The 19,822-nt window shown below is 37.4% G+C and overlaps 1 protein-coding gene across 8 annotated transcripts in view; it reads right to left on the bottom strand.

The window, feature by feature from the left end:
- The window catches only part of CDK14 (cyclin dependent kinase 14), a 798,330-nt gene that overhangs the window by 85,776 nt on the left and 692,732 nt on the right, over nucleotides 1–19,822 (bottom strand). For all 8 annotated transcript variants that reach the window (XM_050782870.1, XM_050782869.1, XM_050782873.1 and 5 more), the window contains 2 exons: nucleotides 10,444–10,583; nucleotides 4,921–5,064 (listed from right to left, as the gene is read on the bottom strand). In XM_050782870.1, the coding sequence (XP_050638827.1) occupies nucleotides 4,949–5,064; nucleotides 10,444–10,583 (256 nt within the window). In that variant the 3' untranslated portion in view covers nucleotides 4,921–4,948. The remainder of the gene's footprint in view (nucleotides 1–4,920; nucleotides 5,065–10,443; nucleotides 10,584–19,822) is intronic.

Raw genomic sequence — 19,822 nt, 5'->3', positions numbered from 1 at the left:
CCAGCTATACTGCTTGCTTTCCAAAAGCTTCTCCAAGTTTCTGAATGGCTAAGCTCAGCAGTCTCTTTGAAACACTTCCTTAGAAACAGGTTGGCCACCTAGTTCTGGGCCCAGCTGACTGGATCAGGGCTCAGAGCCTGACCTCAAGGCAGCCTACAGTCAGCCAGCAGTTTCTACGGGGGTGACTGACACAACAGCTTCACTCTATACTTCATGATGATGGCTACATCAATCAGAGCCACTCTCTGAGAGGGTTTGAATCTGAGGCAAAAAGAGGTCAGCAATAGACTGCCCCAGAAGTAGAGGGACAAAGAGAAATGATAATAAGCGGGATCCATGAATAAGCAGAAACAAGTCAGCAGAAGCCCTGAAGTGAAGGGAACATGAAAGCTGTGTTAGTTGATGCAGAGACAGAAAAAGTGAGCCGCCATAATGTCACAGCATGGAGGAGAGCAATAGGTGGCTGTTCTTTAGGAGCAGTTTCCAGAGTTGAGATGGCGGTTGAGATGGCAGACAGCTCTAGGTGGCCTACCGAGTAAGAAACACCGTTCTACTAACGTTCAGACAGCGCTGCCACAGTCTTAAGCACCAGTGCATTGTGTTCTGTCTAAAATCAGGTTTCTAAAAAAAATCTTCATCTCATTTAATTAAATTTCCTTGAGCATTCTACTCTGTTTACCTAACAGCCTACTTACAGGAGATTACCGCTTAATGACCAAGTAGAAAGTCCGACACATTTTTTTTCATTATCACGTAATTCCTATATAATGTGGATTTGCAGAAATAAGAGGCTAAAAGGTAAGGAGAGGGTCACCAAAATATGCATGCAGTTAACTTCTTGCAATTGAACCAAATAAAATTCTTTCATGCACTAGACAAATATTTGTAAATTTATTAGGAATGGGGTCTGTGAACCAACTGATTCATTGAAAATAGATATTCCATAATAAGCACATACTATTTCAGAAAAATTACAAAACATATCTAAAAGAGTAGAGACCTCTCTTATCCCTTATATTTAGCTAAAGGAGAAGTAGAGTGACCATGCACTTTCTATGCCAGTTTAGATTAAGAGGAAAATTAAGCTCACCGAGGGATGTGTTTGGTGGTATCACTGTAAGCAAATGTAAGTGATACTAATGGATGTGGTATTCAATACAGCTTCCAGTCTTTTCCTTGGGGAAAATTTCTATGTATATTTAAGGCTCTCTCAGACTTTAGAAGGGTCTTACCCATCAGTGCTGATAAAAATGAGTAAGAAGAACCTATGAAATCTTTACTAATATCTTTAGAGGATAACAAAATGTAAGAAGCACAGTATTTTGATAATCCAGTGGCACTTACCCCATTTTTAACTTAGGTGCTTATGGTTTTCTTCTTATTTAATTTGGTTATAAGACTCTGAAACCAAAATTGCTTTCTGCTGCAAAGCCAAATGCATCTCATTAGATTTTCCACTAAGACCAATTTATGCAAATCTGGCATTATTAACTGAATAATTGAAGTGACCTTGGTATGCAAGGATAGAAATAATTTGGCATTGAGGTTTGGAAGAAAAATTAGGACTTGAAATATTCTTGTCTACTCAGTCCTCTATTATTTCAAAGACAGAAGTAATACAATGCATTTTCCACATTTACCTCTTTGTAACTCCCCAAAGAGAGGTGGTTAAAATGCCGGCCCACAGTCTTAGTCTCCTTGAGCCCCCAACCCCTTTGGCCTCCCTCTCCTTCCCAGTCTCTCTAGGCATTACAAAGAATTGGGACATTTGAGGAAATTCAAATGTCCCAAGATGTCAAAGCCTTCTCTAAACAGTCAATGAATTCAACAGCAACAGCAAAATTAAAGTCTAAGAAATTACAGATTTTTCTCTAAGGATATCTTATCTACGTAGACATTTTGCTCTATAATGTCTAGATGATATTCAGTATTGGTCAGAGTAAGGCCATTCCACAAGATATAATAGCCAATAAATAGGCTACATTATTTGATCTCTAAGATGGCCCCATTTATTTAAAAACTCTGCAAAGGTGAGACATTAAAATAATTTCTTTTTCTGCTGACTGACAGAAAACTCTTAGAATCCATCTTCCCTATAGCTTTTCTGAGAAAAAAGAAATTGAGTTGTTTCTTCAGCATTATGTTGAATCAAGCTGAGGCATTTGGATTGAAAGAAAACTACACCAACGATAATATTAAAGCTTTATTGGCCAGGCATGGTGACTCATGCCTGTAATCCTAGCACTTTGGGAGGCCGAGGTGGGTGGATCAACCGAGGTCAGGAGTTCGAGACCAGCCTGGCCAACATGACGAAACCCCGTGTCTACTAAAAATACAAAAACTAGCCGGGCGTGGTGTAATCCCAGCTACTAGGGAGCCTGATGCAGGAGAATTGCTTGAACCCAGGTGGAGGCAGAGGTTGCAGTGAGCTGAGATTGCGCCACTTCACTCTAGCCTGGGCAAAAGAGCAAAACTGCATCTCAAAAAAAAAAAAAAAAAAAAAAAAAAAAAAAAGCTTTACAAGTTGATGTGAAAAAGGCAAAACTCACAGAAAAAATATTTGTGTTGCTATCAAATAATTCTAGAGGAAAGCTTCTACTGTGTAGATATAACTGATATCTAGTTTAAAAAATATATGTGAAGAAAATATATTTTTACATTTTTGTAAAGGCTTTTATATACTGATGATTGTAGTTCTGAGCACCTTTTAAAAAATCTCTTTTCAATTAGCAACCTTTGAGACTTTCCAAGCAACACGTCTGTCCTGTGAGCTTGATTTGATTTCCCAAGGAGGAGCGGAGCTGAAACACGTTCTAGCAGCTTTGACTGCCTGGACTCAGGTCAGGGGATCTCAAAAGAGCCAAGAAGAAGGAACACAGTCTTGCAATTGAAATTCAGGCTTGCTTGTGTGCATGTGTGTATGAGGCAGCAGCACAAATAAAGTACACTTTTTTGTTTTGTTCCACTGAATTGGTTAAGGGATTTATAAAGCCAGGGCCCTCATTATGATAATGCAGGTTAAATACTTTTAAAAAGCATATGATGTAACCCTCATGAATCAAAACCATTCTCAATACCAGGAGGTAGCTTGTCAAAAACTTAGCCCCACTCTTTGTCTGACCAATTGAAATTCAGAGTGGGAGTACAAATGCAACCAGGAGTTGTGCTTTTTATTCTACAGGGAGAAATAACACGAAGAATGAAGACTCTTACCTATGGAGTGACAAGTTAACAGTAACATCTTCTGACTGTCATTTATACATCATATTTTATCTGGAAACCTTTTATCTCCAAATCATTCACAAATTGCCACCATGCCCCTGATAGGCCAAAACTGACCCCTATGTTGAGGGTATTCAAAAGCTAAGTCCAGGAGTAGCTCAAGATACTGGCAGATTACCCACAAGACAATGTATATAGTTTAAAATTTTCTCTTTACCATGCTATCAATTTAGCCTGTTAACATATTTCAAACTAAGAGAGGGAGGAAGGAAGAGGAACTACTGCAATGCTGCATATATCCTTTGAGTTACTTGAATACTTTTTATTTTATTTATTTATTTTTTGAGACAGGGTCTGGCTCGGTCACTCAGGCTGGAGTGCAGTGGTGCAACCTCAGCCTCCCAGGCTCAAACCATCCTCCCACCTCAGCCTCCCAAGTAGCTGGGACTATAGGCAAATGCCACTACCATGCCCAGGTAATTTTTGTAGTTTTGTAAAGATGGGCTTTCACCATGTTGCCCAGGCTGCTCTTGAACTCCTGAGCTCAAGCAGTCTGCCTTCCTTGGCCTCCCAAAGTGCTGGGATTACAGGCATGTGCCACCATGCCTGGCCTGAACACTTAATTACTGAATATCAGAACAAACACACACTTTTCTCTACAAATCAGCACATAAAAAGCCTTCCCCACAGTAACATTTGTTCTCTATTTGTTTCAGAGACTTGTGCTACATTAAGTTTATGTGTGTGTGTGCATATATATATATAAGTAAATTATATATATAAGTAAATTATATATATGTAAATTATATATATGTAAAATATATATAAGTAAATTATATATATATAAATATGTAAGTAAATTACATATATACTAAAAATTTTCCAAAAATACTAGGCACTTCCATCTGGCAATCAAGAAATAGGGCCTTTTCAGAAGTTGCCATCCCAGGCTGGTCATTATGTAGCACATGTGATGTGATGACTGGGCCAGGCTGACATGGCTAGAGGTTGCCATGTTTAGATTATGCTTCCTATCTGCAGAATAGTAGAGGACAAAGAATTTGATAGTAAAAGAGAAAAGCTTCATCACGATAAGGTCCGTACCAGGAGCCAGACAGGAATCAGAAATAGGTGAAGTGGCCCAGATGGGAGCTAAACTAAACTGGGGAGTCTACATCCCCTCCAAAGGAGGCGCCAATGATTTAGTTTCACGCAAACACTTCTGGTAGGAATGTGAAGGTGATACTGCTGGAGTTGCTTATTTTTCAAGGAAAACCAGAAATCTAGACTTTTGTGTATAATCTCCCCATTTTAAAATGAGAACAACTAATTAGAAAAATTGAGTGGACAAAAGAAAGTAGGTCTGTGGCTTAGAAACAGCCCAAAGTGAACCTTTTTCTAATCTCTGTGAGCAATGTGAGTAGTTAAAATGACTTGCTTATAACTAAAATGGTTTGCCTATGACAATATAAATAAAAGCATAAGATAAAGTATAATTTTAGTTAGAGTCTAGTAGGTGCCTGAAAATGTGGAAATAACTGAGAGCATTCTATCTCAATAGAAGGTCTGATGAACGCCATAATGCACACAAGAGACTCATAGGATAGTTGGTGAAAAAACGAGTCTGAAATATTTCACTTAAAGAATCTGTTCAATATCCATTAAATACTACTTTCCTGGTAAAGCAGGTCATCTTACCTGTGTGCTCTTGAGAATGTGCTGCTTGTCAGTGCTTGCTGTTTGATAGACTTTTGCCATAACTATTGTTTTTCCCAAAGGCCCGCATGCTTTCTCCAGCTTCTGGTTGCAATCTCACATTTGGGACAGTAAAAATAGAAGACACTGTGGACAGAATACGAAATTTTCATTTATATACGTATAAACATTTATAATCATGTTGTTTTTTTTTTAATGGAGACTGAGATGCAAGTTTGGATGCCCAGTACACTGAACATCATGGTATGTTTTGATCTTTGAAATGCCAGGTGGTCGCAGGCACACACACATTTATACACATAAGCAAACATATGATAGGATGGTCTGCCTTTCCCTCAGAACCACAGCTCAGACTATCTCCCACATTTCTCTGATCTAGAACAATGAACTTAGATTGGGAAACAACATATTTTGCCCTTCCTTTGTTCCATTCTTTCATTCACTGGAAAAATATTTATTGAACCTCACACTGTTCTGGGAATTTCAGAATCCTGTACTAAATAAATCAGAATGAAAGGAAATCCCTGTTGTTATAGAGTCCAGTTGGGGGAGACAGGCAATAAGCAACCAAGCAGATATAATACATTAAAGAGTGGTAAATGTTATGAAGAAAAATAAAGCAGGGAAGAGAAACTGGAAGTTTTAGGGTGGAAGGAGGTCAGTGAAGTCTCTCCTGAGAAGGGACACTGGTGGAGAGAATCAAATGAGGTAAGAGGGCAAGCCATGCATATGTCTAGAGCAAGCACGCATATAAGAAGAGGAAACAGCGAGAGCTGACTTTAAGGAGGCAAGAAGAGAAGCAGGCAAACCAGGTAGGAGGTAACTGTAAAAATGTGGTTGAAAGATGGTGAGTGACTGAGGGCAGGGTGATAGCAGTGAAGTGAGGAGTGGCATGATCCTGGATATACTGTGAAGGTAGCAACAACAGGGTCTGTGGAAGAACTGAATGTGGAGTGGAACCAAAAAAAGATGAGTTAGGGATAGCTTCCATCAACTGGAAGAATGATGCTGCTATTTACTGACAAGGGTAAGACTAGAGAAGGCGCAAGTTTGAGGGGAAAGATGAGTTCAGTTTTGATAAGATTAAGTGTGAGAGGCCTACTAAATGGTCAAATGGAAATGTTGAGTGTCAGTTGGATATGCAAGTCAAGTCAGGGAAGACAGGACTGGAGATGGAAATTTGAAAACTGTCAGTGTACAGATGATATTTAAATCATGAGATGGGATGAGATCATCTAGGCTCCAGGGAGTCCATGCAGATAGACAGATCTGAGGATTCAGCCCCAGGACACTCTAATGTGAAAGGTCTGGCAGATGAAGAGAAATCAGCAAAGGAGCGTGAAGAGGAGACTTTAGCTTTCTAAACTAGAGGAAAGCAATGAGAGAATACTGTCCTGGAAACCAAGCAAAAGAAGTATTAGTAGGAGGAGATGGTTGTCAATTGCACTGAATCTTCGATAGGCTGGGAAAAGACCAATGGATAGAGGCTTCAAAAGCCAGGCATTGTGGATACAAAAGCCTGTTTGGAAAGGATTCAAAACAGAACAAAAGTCTAGGAACTGAAGGCAGCAAATCTTACATCTGAAATGGGTGCACCTGTTTCATTTCTAAAAAGATGGCACAGAGCTACATTAAGAGCATTATGCTGTTCTAGGACGATATATAGAACATATACAGGAATATGTGGGAAAATCGACAAACTCTAGAGCTAGAAAGGTCCCTGGAGACTACTGTGTCCATCTTACTCGCTCCTTAAGTGAGAAATGGGAAGCCCAGAGAGACTAAGGCACTTGTCCAAAGTTCCCTGGCTAGTTAACAGTGGAGCTGAAGCTGCAATCCAGGTAGTCTGATTCCCAGTTCAGTGCTCTTCACACTGTACCGATTTGTTGGCCTTCTTTCACTGAATTTGAGTTTTGTGAATTAGCAAATGAGTGTAATAAAATCAAGGACTCTGTGCTATGAAGTGTATTTTGTTCATTTACTTTGACAAGGGTAGTACAGCTTCAATTATTTATGTAACTTGATAGTATACCCAGGAGAATGCCCTGTGGTGTATTTGGGAAAAGTAATGAATTTCTTCTAAATCAGTCCTCCATTTACTTCCCTGCAATCAAATATTTGAGAAGAAGTGGGACAAAGCTGTTGGGGTTTCAGGACAGAGGGAGAATAACAGGGTGCCACCAGAATTATCCAGCTTTAACAGCCAGATCCCCAGATAACTGTACCATTATTCTTGCTTTCTGCTTTTATAATTCCTGCTTCAGTGGCACACTAATAGATTACCTCTAAATTTTGGTACTACGTAACCTGATGAGATTTTAAGGAATAGTATAATAAAGAAAGATATTACATTATTATGTATTATTCCAAAGCATGTGTCTGACATAAGCCCATAATTTCATTTTTATACGAATCCATGAAATGACTGCAGGGCTCTGTGTTACTCAGGCTCCAACAACACTTGATGCCCTTCTCTCGGGGTCTGATATATTACACTAGGCCAAGAAGGCTTAAATCTACTTGTAACTTATTTTTGTTCCCATCTTCTCCTTTTAACTTGATTTTGCTTCCTGCTTGCCTAAGTGTTTTCCTCTTGTGGAAATTCTTTAGAAGGTGCTATGAGCCAGCTTTAGGAATGAGATTGAATTGTGTCCGTCCCCAAATTCATCTGTTGAAGCCCTAACCCCTAATGCGATGGCATTTGGAGATGGGGCTTTAGGAGGGTAATTAGGGTTAGATGAAGTCATAAGGGCGGAGCCCTCATGATGAGATTAATGGCTTTGTGAGAAGAGGAAGAGATTGGTCTCTCCACCCTGTGAAGACACAGCAAGGTGCCCTTCACAAGCTGAGAAGAAAGACCTTACCAGGAATCGAATCTGCTGGCACCTTTATCTTGGACCTCCCATTCCCAACAGAAATAAACGTCTGCTGTTTAAGCCACCCAGTCTACAGTATTTTGTTATTGCAGTGTGACCAAACTGAGACAGCAAGGTTCCTAAACTACAGCTTGGTTGCTAAGACAATCCATTTATTGGTTCTGTAACCCTTCTTTCCAGGTGGACCTCCTTCTAAATCTCCTTGAAAAAGCAGCACGTAAGGGTATTACAGGTGCTGCTGCTACTGCTGCCACCGCCACTGCTGCCTTTGCCAGATGGTGAACTTTTACAAGACTCTATGCTAATGTGAAATTCAATTATAAAAACATATAAAAACTTCTAAATATAGTCTGCAGAATACTAACCTAGACAATAAGTCACCCAAACCAGTCATTTCACTTAAAGAAACTAATTCCCAAAGTCTCCAAAGTCTGGGAATTCTTTGTTTTGTAAACATGTTTACAAGTACAGCCACGTTGTTCTAAATGGAAATGACTATAGTATTTAATACTGGGATTGTCCTTTCTTGCAACTGGATTTATGCTTCATAATGATTATCTTCTAGACACAGAAATACATTTCTATAACTCAAAATTGTTACTGGAGGCATTTAGTAGAATCTTGCTTTAAAAATATAATGATTTTTCATCTTTATTCTCCCCCCTTCAAAAGGTTTCACCGCTCCTGATGTTTAACGTTATGCAAAGACGTGTTTCTGCCAATGAATATCGCCTTATGGTTATGCTTCTGCAAATAGCCTGCTGTGAGCTGATAAAGGGATTAATGCAGCCAAAATTCTTAATCTGTGAAATTACAAATTAAATTCTCATATTAAAAATACCACCCTGAGGTATTTTTTGTGGTTTTAATTCCCCTCTGGTGTTCTGCATACATTGTGCTTGTTAATGACGGGGACAAGGCTGTCTCCCTTGGCAGTCTGCTGCCGAGTGATAATGTGTAGGCATTTACTCACTGATAGAAACTGGATTTAACCACTGGCTGATAAACTAAGTGGCAAGTGGGTAATAAGTCCATATTAACAGAAAAGTACTACTACAGAATTCAGAATTCATAGACCATCAAAATCCTGGCTTAAACTCAATCATCAAGTCAGATGGGATTGAGATGTCACCAAGGAAGAGTGATATCAAGTTACAAGTTACACTAAACAGGAAAACAAATCATATGTTTGAGTGTGATGAGCCATAAACTAGTGAGCCTATTTACATCATTTTTGTTTTCCGTATAGAAAAATTAGTTTCCCATAGGGATTTAATTTTTAATTTAAAAAAATTTGAGGGTAGCTGTTGTAATAGTCAGTGAGTAGTCTTTAGAAAGGAAGTAGGGCAGAGTATTGAGTAAATATGGGCTGGAAATATGTAAAATGTTAATGAGAATTTGCTAAGCATCAAGGGGAGTAGTAGATTAATATATCTATAGTCACTTTAGGGTTAAAAACAAGTAATGAGAAATAAATGTGGGATATCAAAAAAAGATTTAGGATAGAAATACCCAAGAGGAGTTGTACTTAGAACTTAGTTCCAAAATAATGGGTTATTGCCACCAAGGAGAATCCAACATTACGATGGGTGAAAGAAGTCTAAAATCCAAGAGAACGAAGAAATAATCGTACGTCTACTGTAAGTGATGTATACCAAGGATTAATAAACACATGATAAATATTAATGAATATATGCAGTATGTTAATTTTTAAGGCAATCAGAAAAGAGTATAGAAGAAATATCTCTAATTGTTCTTTGGAAAGAACATATCACCATTGAACAAAAATATTCTGACGGTAACAGTTTGTACAAAATTTCACAAGAATTCTGTTTCACACTTTGGAAGAAATCTGAGATCCTCCCAGCCATAAATCCTCCCCCAAATATTTAAAATGTAATTTTTAAAGGCTGTATAAATATGAAGACTTTTATAAAAACAAAACAAAACCCACCCAGGAATGTGTTTTCTTTTAAAAGATTCAGAGAAGAGCTGTCTATACAAATACCAAGAGCATTTGCAGTTAAAATGAATTACACGTCTTCAGTCTGTACATGACAATTCAGTGCATTAGCCAATTGCCAACTCTGTTCCTCAGCTCGCTGCATAGCAGCCCTTTTTAAGGTTATTGTTACAACCAAGATGGTCTCTGAGAATCAAACAGAAATGAATCATCTTCTCCTCTCTGTACTGCAGCCAGTTAAAAAGTACTGTATGCATAAAGCACTAAATATGTAAATCATATTTTCCTTTTCCTTTATGACTGCTCAGATCATTCTTTTGGACACACACATAATCAAATACAAAGATGCACAGCTGCAGACTGCAGAGCAGAGATAGCAAAAAAGGAATCCATTTTCTTCCTGTGTCTGGTAAGCTAGCAAATGAATGGCAGGATTCCACTAAATATATATACACATGGCCCCCCTTCCCCTGTTCTCTCTCTCTCTCTCTCTCCATACACACACACACACAAACACACACACCCATGTAATGCACATACAAACGTACATTATCTTATGTTTGTGCACACACAAATATGTGAATCGCTGTATACACGTTACATACAGATGCTAAAATAAAATGATGTCTCTGCTTGGACTGGATGTTGTGGAGTTGTCATACTCACTATCGGTGAGTTCCCATAGCCGTGGGGGCAGGTCACTAAAATACTCGTGGCTCAAGGCAGCCTGTGCCGATAGTCTGTTCTTTGGGGAACATTGTAGGAGCTTGGAGGCCAGGTCTTCTGCATGGTTCACATAGCTGAGCCTAAAAACATGAGCAAAAAAGAGACGTCAGACCAAACAAGAAAACCCACTAAATAAGACATAAAGCTTACCTAATTTTTCTGGATTTCAATTTATTCTTGGCTAGAAAAACAAATTACCTGCTGAAAATAAACGAAGCAAAATGCACACTAGTTCTTAGAGTATTTGTTACTTCAAACTTACTTTTAATCTAGGTATCACAGTATAATTGATTTAAAATATTTCTACTATAGGCAAAGGGTTGATACTTTCAGAAAAGATAAAACTAGGTCCAGAGGTAGAAAATTTCAGAAGACAACGTATCAAATAATTGCTAGAATTTGTTCATAGAATCTATGTACTACACCCACATCTGGATATATTTATAGAAAATTAATAATAAATACCTAAGAGAATTAAAATAAAACTGCTATTAAACTCTCCAGCTACTAAAGTTTCTTTTCCTCTAAGAACTTACATTTTCTTGCATTGAATATAAATAACATTATTGAAACAGTGCCCTGTCAAATATCAACTATCATAATATTAAAATACAGGTTAGCAAAGGGGATGTGCTTAGATGATATAGGGCTGAATCAATTCAAGATGACCTTTAAAACAACAGTAGATAGAAAATATGTGTCTCAAGATTACAGAAAAAAGCATAACAATAGTCTTTCATGTGGTATAAGCTTTCAAATGGGTAGCAGCATTTCTCAGTCCAGCTCAGCCTTGCTTTTCATGGAACCTCTATTTCTCTACTCAGAGCAATCAAGTCTGGATAATTAATATAATAATGATAAAAGTATTCCTGATAATGGCTACCATTTCTGGATAGTTGAACATGTGTCAGGCACTTTCCCAGGTACTTTTAACACTGATAGTTATTATAGTCTGAGAAGGTTAACAGTTGCTATTTTGTAGTGGTGGAAGACAAGTAGGAGTCAGAGATGGCAGTGGATCACTCGGGTAGCAGGTTGAGAGGAGATTCAAATCCACCCAGAACTCCTTGACTCTAAAGCGGTTTGCATATGCCATGCTCTTCTTTCTCTCACAGGTTATTTTAAAGGCATTCCCAATGGATTCTCCAGTTTCTGACACCCGGTGCAGTATGTACAGTGACTCTCAGAGGCAGCCAAAAGTGGGTGAGGGAGCCAGAAGTGGTTGCACCTTCCAGTAGGTATTTCTTTAAAAATCCTTGAAGCTACTCAAGACACAATTAGCCAACAAAACATGTTTCCTCAATGACCAACAATCTCCTTCTTCCCCTTCTCAACCAGTTCTTTAGTATTTATTTCAAATTGTTGGGGATGGGGGTAGGAAGAGAATACGAGGTAATGGATTTGGGTAGAGAAAGAAAAAGGGGAAAAGCAAAGAAAAATACTACCACAAAGATCCAAACTAAGAGACTTTCTCTCTAAATCTAATGTGAAGGCCTCACAAATGGGTTCAATGTGTGACTGCTGCAAAGGCTGTTCATGAAAAAAATGTATCAATGGATTGGTTGTAACTGTCTCTCCCTGGAAGAGAGAAATTTGTCCATAGGGAAAGAAAGCATTCTCAAAATTCTTAACAGGTATTTTTCCCCCTTTAAGAGGGCACAGGGCCATCCATATTATTCCTTCCTCTTCCAAAGACTTTATCACTAGTACAACTTTTCATTCATATTTTTAAAAATCATATGCAAAGTTTGAGATAGGCTTCATGGTTAAAAGTTATACTTACACTGAATGTACAGTTCATAGTTAATTATGGTGAACAGTACCTTCATATCAATTTTATATAGTTTTGATAAAATAGAACAACCGGATTAGGACTAGCTCTGAGTCTCAGGCTTAATACTGTTATCATTTTCCTAAACTCAGACAAACAACTTTCATTAAAAGAAAAAAGGAATATTATTAATTGCCCAAACTGTATGTTGTTACACTGCATGTAAATACAAGAAGAGAAAGGTGATTGCAATACTTGGTGTACAGGTACTTAACTCAGAAGTCAAGAATGTAAAACACATGAAATACAAAGCAATACATACTATTTTTGATCTTGGTTTTCCCATCTATTGAAAAATAGTGATGAACCATATTATGTCTGCAGTCCCTCCAGTTCCAAAAAGCCACAAATCACATCTGAAGCATGGTTTCATTATCTTGAAGAATTATAAACACTTACAGTTGTATCTTTGTGTCTGCAGTAAACTGTTGATTATATTTAAATGTAATGTATATGCCTCATATAAGGAATTCATCAATATAAGACAATCCCATTTCCCCCTAAATTGACTACACTTTAATATGCCAATAATCAAATTTTCATTTGTGATATTTAGTTAATATATAAATATTTGTTATATAAAATTTTAGTTTAGAAATTTTATTCTAAGTTTCCACATGCATTTTCGACATCAAAGCCTTTGTCACCGCTAGAACCTCTTTTTTCGGTCTACCTAAGTTGTTAAGACATGATACTTTTGGCAATCCATGTATGATATCTTAATTGGAAGTTTTACCTGAAGTCATAAGCATACCTTATCAGATTGTTAGAATGGTAGTGGTGGTTCTCAATCTCCCATGTGATGGTAGATCGTTTTCAATCTTTCCTTGCAATTCCATCAATTTTTGTTTTATATTATAAGGCTGGGTAATTAAATGCATAGCAGTCTAGCACTATTATCTCTTCTTGGTAAATTCAGTCTTTAATCCTTATGTCATGACAGTTTTTATCTTTCATAAAGCTTTCTAGGCTAAAGTTCATTTTATTCTTACATTAATACAATATAATGACCTCAGCTTCTTTTGTTTAGTATTTGCCTGCCATACCTTTTGTTACCTGCTTATTTTTAATGTTTCATACATGTAATATTAGGGTGTCTCTTTCATAAATATTACTTAGCTAAGTTTAATTTTTATCCAATTAAATAATCCCCGTCTCTCAAGGAGTAAGTTTAGTCCATTTACATTTTGCAATTATTGATATATTTGGAATTACTGCTACCAGATTAATTTTGCATCCTATTTTGTCCTCCTTTAGCTTTTTTCTCTTTGCCTGTTTTCTTTTGGATAGAGTTTATTTTAGATAGAACTATTTTAGAAGTACAACTTCAAGAAGTTATGCATTCTATTTCCATGTAATTAGTAAATCCTCTTAATTTTTCTTCTTCTTTTTTGCATTCATTATCAATTTAGGTGTTTAAGCTTTCACAAGTTTTTGGAAGCTGGTGAACACTGACAAATTATTTCTCCCACGAAACTGGAAACACACAATCCAGACAGTATAAGTATACGGTTGAACTGACATCAACAGACATGACCATTTCATTGATTGTATAATAAAACAAATTATTAAGTATGCAAATATTAAGTTATACAGCTCAACAGGCTTAAGAAACATTACATTTCTGCTCAATTCACTACCAGAAGTTAACTTCTCTTTTTGCAAGAGAGGTTCGGAAGAGATGAACAAAAATCACATTTGAAACAATAACAGCTGGTAAACAACTTCCAATAGATATGCAAAAAAATTACAAGATTTTCAAAAATTGTATTATTAACAATTATTTCAGCTACAATCATAAGGCATGTCTACCTTAAAAATATTTACTAAAGAGCATATGTCCTAAACAAGACAAACACATTTTGCTAAAAATACTTAACAGCTCTCCCACTCTTCCTTCAGATCCTCTAAGTTGCACCTCAAATGCAGACATTAAATTAACTTTAATACTTTTTTGGTCTGGAGACAGACATTAAAGATATGTGCTTCTGTGCAATGTTGACTTTGTATGAACTTTTCAACCAGAGGTTTGTGATTTTCAAAATGCAGATTTTCATAATAGCACAAAATGAGATTTATAAAAAGACATTAAGAAATCATCATTAGACTTGGATGAAAGCCAACAAAATCAATGGGTACACAAATCTGATGTACACTGTTTTAAATGTGGCAGTTATAAACATATAGTGGCAGGCAAATAGCCAGATAGGCACCAATATTAATGTTTGAAATGACTGAAGGAATAAATCACAGAAGGCCTAGACTGCACACAGTTCTTAGGTTTTTAATTCGGTAGCACATTAAAAACATACAAGTATTGTGCTGGGTATTTTGGCACCCAATAACTCTATATTCCTTATATACTGATAAGATTCAAGAATGTGAATAGACTTCAAGAAGACATAATACTGCATGATTTCAGGAAAGATCAACTCATACGAATGGTAAACATGCTTTAAGTGTTGAATAACAAGCTTCTCTCTTCTTTGTCTTTTTTGAGACAAGAGTCTCACTCTGTTGCCCAGGCTGGAGTGCAGTGGTATGACCTTGGCTCACTGCAACCTCCACTTCCTGGGTTCAAGCGATTCTCATGCCTCAGCTTGAGAGTGGCTGAGAGTACAGGCATGCGCCACCACGCCTGGTTAATTTTTGTATTTTTAGTAAAGGCAGGGTTTCACCATGTTGACCAGGCTGGTCTTGAACTCCTGACCTCAAGTGACCACTCGCCTCGGCTTCCTAAAGTGCTGGGATTACAGGTGTGAGCCACTGTGTCTGGACAAACAAGCATCTTTTGCTGAGTGTTCAAACAAGCTGATCATAATCCAAACACAGAAGTTTCAATTCTGTCAAGCTTGAGGCCTGGTAAAAATGCTCATCAATACTTCATTAGACTTATCATTCACTAAGCCTACAAGTTGGCTAATATGTTTGATAAACTGGGTCCTGTTGCAAAAGTTCCATTTCCAAGGCAATTGCATCAGGTAGCCCGGTTTTATTGATTGCAAGAGTTGTTTCTCTGACTGCTGGTGTCTAGGAAGTGCAGCTGCAGTGTAGGACAATACTGCTCCAAAAGTGAAAAACTGCTTGCTTCTAACATTTCCATTTCACTTTTGTCTTATGAACTTCACTGCATCTTCATATTTCATTTCACTTTAATGCTGGGACAATGAACACTAGAGCTCTCCCAAAACCAGCAGCATGATGACAGTAATATTTAATGCAACAACTAGCCTCTCCAAGAAACTTTATTTTACAAAACATAACCAGTTATCAACAGGCTTGGATAAATGGCAATGTACCATCATTCAGAACCTGGATGCCTTCTTTCTCACAAGAGCAGTGTTGTAAGTTGCTTCACATATTATCACTATTGGGTAAGAACATACTTTAAAGTTCCTTTAACATTCATTTAAGGTCATACTGACTGAAATATCCTGTATGTGACTTCACATGGCCTGACCAATTCATTTGAGTCACGTTAGTTAAAAAAAATACTCAATAGGGTTATTTAAAAATTTAAACTTCTTTTTGAATAAAGCATAGAGAAATGATGTAAAAAATTATGTAAAAATAACTGAAGTCTATTTCAATGTACCACACTTTATACTACACTTGAAATCTTCAGTGCTTTGGAGTATGAAGATGGGAGTAACAGGACGTGAAACGAACCTCCAGAAAAGCAAGATCAATTCTTCAATCCAGTAATGAGGCAACAGAAAGGAAGTTCCCCTAGGTTTACCCATCTAGGTCAGAACTCTTGTAAAATGCTTTCCTGATTTTAATTTGATTCTCGTGTGTCCTAGTTAACCCCTCTCATGGAGCTGCTTGGTAGAATAGTAATGATATTCTGTAATTCCTCTGTTTGCACAGAAGTCATGCTGTATGCCTGGTAATCTCCATTGCCCTTCAGAAACTTTGCAAATGCATGACCAAGAACACTACAGAACTGCCCAACCTGCAGCTAGCAGTGACCTCTCTTGGGGTAGGTTGGCTTAGGGTCTTAGTATCCTTGATGGTAAACATCAAGGATATAAAAATAAAATTTCCATACTTTATATCTTCACTCTCAGTTCTCCAAGCGGATGGCTCCTCAACTTTTAAATAATTAACTCTATTTAACTTAAAATTTAGAGTTCAATTTTATTTTTACACTCATGTGTAAGAATATTGCAATACTTTAATTCTGATGACACAGTCCCATCTATCATGTTATTATTGTCTAATATTTTATTTCTATTTTCTGTGCTTTTTAAGGACACATATTAGACATTATTATTATTATTACTGTTATTGTTATTTTATTTACCCATGTTTACTAATTTATTTAATCACCTTTCTTTTCACATTTCAGACATTGCCTCTCAGATTATTTTTTGTACCAGAAATACAAATGATAGCGGTTATTTCAATGAGCATCATTTGGTGGTAAATTCCGTTTTGTTTACATATAGGATAATGGGTTGGCTGGGTATATATTTAATAATTCTATATGCAGGTTCAAGGCATTTTCTCTTAACCCTCTGAATACATTACTCCATAGGTGTCTGTTGTTTCTGCCTCTTAGTGCTCTTCTCTTCTTCTTCAGAGTTCTGCAATTGCAATGTTAGGTCTTTTTATTTAACCTGCTTGGTACTCACTGTGTTTCCTGAATTTGAGGTTTCATGTTCTTCATCAATTCAAGAAAAAATTCCAGCCATTACCCCTCAAATATTATCTTTCTCCAACTCTGTCTCTTCTCTCATTTTGTAATTTGGATGCAATGCAATCTCATTACATTGTTCATGTCTTTCCTCTTTCAGGTTTTCCATCTGTTTGTCCCTCTGTTTTCCATTCTGGGCAATTACTTCAGAGCCATCGTTCAGTTCAATGAATTATCTAATCGATTGCATCTAATATGCTATTTCCCCTGTTCATTTTGATTTTATAAGGTCTTTTCAATTCTTTGACAAATTTGCCTATTCAGTTTTGTAAGTCTCTTAAGTTTTTTATATGATCTTATTTCTTTACGTTTTAAACATAGTTGTAGGTCTGATAACTCCTAATACCTAAAATGTTGGGTGAGAGGAGAGTTCAATTTTGTTGCTTTTGCTACTGATCCTCACTTGCAAAACCTTTTTCCTCACATGCTTTATAATTTTGGAGTGTAAGCCCATGGTTATCTAATGTTAATCCATGGGAAACCTGAGGGGCCTGGATTGAGAATGTATTTCTCCATAAGGATTTTCTTTTGCTTCCGTCAAAAGGCCTGAGACTCTCCCAATACATGGGTAATCCAAGTTCTTGCTGTTGGTTTCCAAGAGCATGCAAGTTGTGTAAATTTAAACCTAAATATGTAGAAATTCTCATATCAGACTTTTACATCCCCATCCAGAGTGAAGGCTGGCACCAACAATTGTCCTTGTGGTCTTTCTTTGTTGGAAGCAGTTATTCCTGAATCCATTACTGAGGCTGAATTACATTACTGAAGCCCATTAATGTGCTTTGAGGGTTCCCACTCTATGTGGAGAATCTCAGCTCTGATTCCCTACCTTTTTCAGGCCAAAGGCCTTGTTTCCTGATCCCCAAGTGGCTTCATGTTTCTATTTTAGACAACAACTTCAGGGCAGCTGCAACTTCAGCATTTGATTACCCTTCTGGTTTCCTGTCTTTCTTCATTCTTGGCCTTTCCAGAGATTTTACCTATTTTCTTCTTGGTTCAGCTGTGCATCTGAAATCACGTGCTTGGTGTATTTTATCCAGCATTTTAGGTGGCTTTTAGTACTAGGAGCAGTAGAAGAGATATTTTTTTCCCTGTAAGTGTATATTTATAATCCCCGTAATTTAATTCATTACTATAAAATCATCTATACTTACAATTTTTAAGTCTTTCTCCCTGGAATAATCACAAAATAATCACCTACACTTACAATTTTTAGGTCTTTCTCCCTGGTATTCTTTCATTGCCCCATCCCTCTCTTTTAAAACTAATTCTCTTAGGTGACCTCTATTTAGTCTCTAAAACTAATTATCTGAAGTTGATTGAGGCTGACAATTTTTCACCACACAACATCTAGATGAATCTCAAATGCATCATCCAGAATGAAAAGGCAAGAGGCCTCTTATAGGTATATAATTCCATTTATACAACATGCTGGAAAAGCCAAAATTATATAAACAGAAAACTGATCAGTGTTTGACATAGGCTGGAGGGAAGGTGAGACGGTTTAGCAAAAGAGAACTGGACAATCTTTTTGGATGGTTCTACATTGTGATCAAGAAGGATGAACACTGGGCCATGTGAGATGGCCAGGTCAGGGGGATTATAATAAAAATTCAGAAGATGGAGCCATTTAGAGAGATGGAATACTGCAGATTTTTCACAAAGAACATTCAGGCATTAAGGATGGAAAGCTGCCCTCCTGTGAGCGGCTGAAATTAGAACTTCCTTGTCTTGAGGGGATTCCCAATGATGTCTCAAGAGATGCTCCAGCCTACCCAGAGATGTTGCTGCCAATGGTGAGGCCCTCCTATCGATTTCAGTGTTCTATCCCAGGCCACTGAGTGGAAATCTGCCTCAGGCTGCTGGACCTGGGCCCACCAGGTTGGTGGGGGTGTACTCAGTGAGCCTGTATGTTCACAAGGGGTCAGAAAAACCTGGAACATAACAGACAAGAGACTGTTATGTTCATTTCACATTTATGCTGTAAAAGCATGTTTGTTGTTCATGGAAACTCTTTAAAAAAAAAAAAACTAAGGAATTTTCAAATTATAAACCTGGATGACAAGACATAAACAATCCCTACTGAAATCAGAGTATGTGTGGTATGAGAATCTTATATTGTGAATAACTATGAAACGAGTGTTTTTAATACAGTTGAAAATAACCGTGTGCTGCTCTTCTAATTATAAAGAATTTTCTGGATTTTTTAAGTCCTTATCCATGCAATTCTCTCTCTCTCTCCCCCCCTCTCTCTCTGTCTCCTTGCAGTTTTTTAAAAAAAATGTATGAAAGAAGGTAACAATAATAGTGAAAACCGGTCTTAGACCATGAATATAGAGCAGGATATTCTCCTTATTCCCTGTACAGGTTAGTTATTGTACCTCAGAAATGAGGAAGATGGAATAGATTGTCTTTAAGAGTTGTCCTAGCTCTAACGCTAGAACAATATCCTCCAATCTCAGAAGAACCGGATTATGAACTAGAGGCAGGGAGAGTTAGCACAGTGGCCTGACAGGGCTGACCTACCAGAATTTCCTGCTCTGCCACCAATGAAAGGAACAAACAGTGCTTTTCACTTCTCTCCAGTCAACCTTGCAACTAATGCTTCTTTAAAATCTAACCTAAGTTTCTAAGCCTTCCTGAAAACAGACAAAGAGAAAAGTAAACCTGGAGTCCTCTGCCAGACTAGAGAGTACCATCAAAGTTGAAAAGACAGAATGGAAAGTGGAGGACAAAAATGGTAGTGCAAAAAAGAAAAAGAGGGCAGAGCAAGATGGCCGAATAGGAAC

Source organism: Macaca thibetana, chromosome 3 (assembly GCF_024542745.1).
Source record: "Macaca thibetana thibetana isolate TM-01 chromosome 3, ASM2454274v1, whole genome shotgun sequence".
Taxonomy (NCBI): Eukaryota; Metazoa; Chordata; class Mammalia; order Primates; family Cercopithecidae; genus Macaca; species Macaca thibetana.
This window is presented reverse-complemented; position numbering and strand designations above follow the sequence as displayed.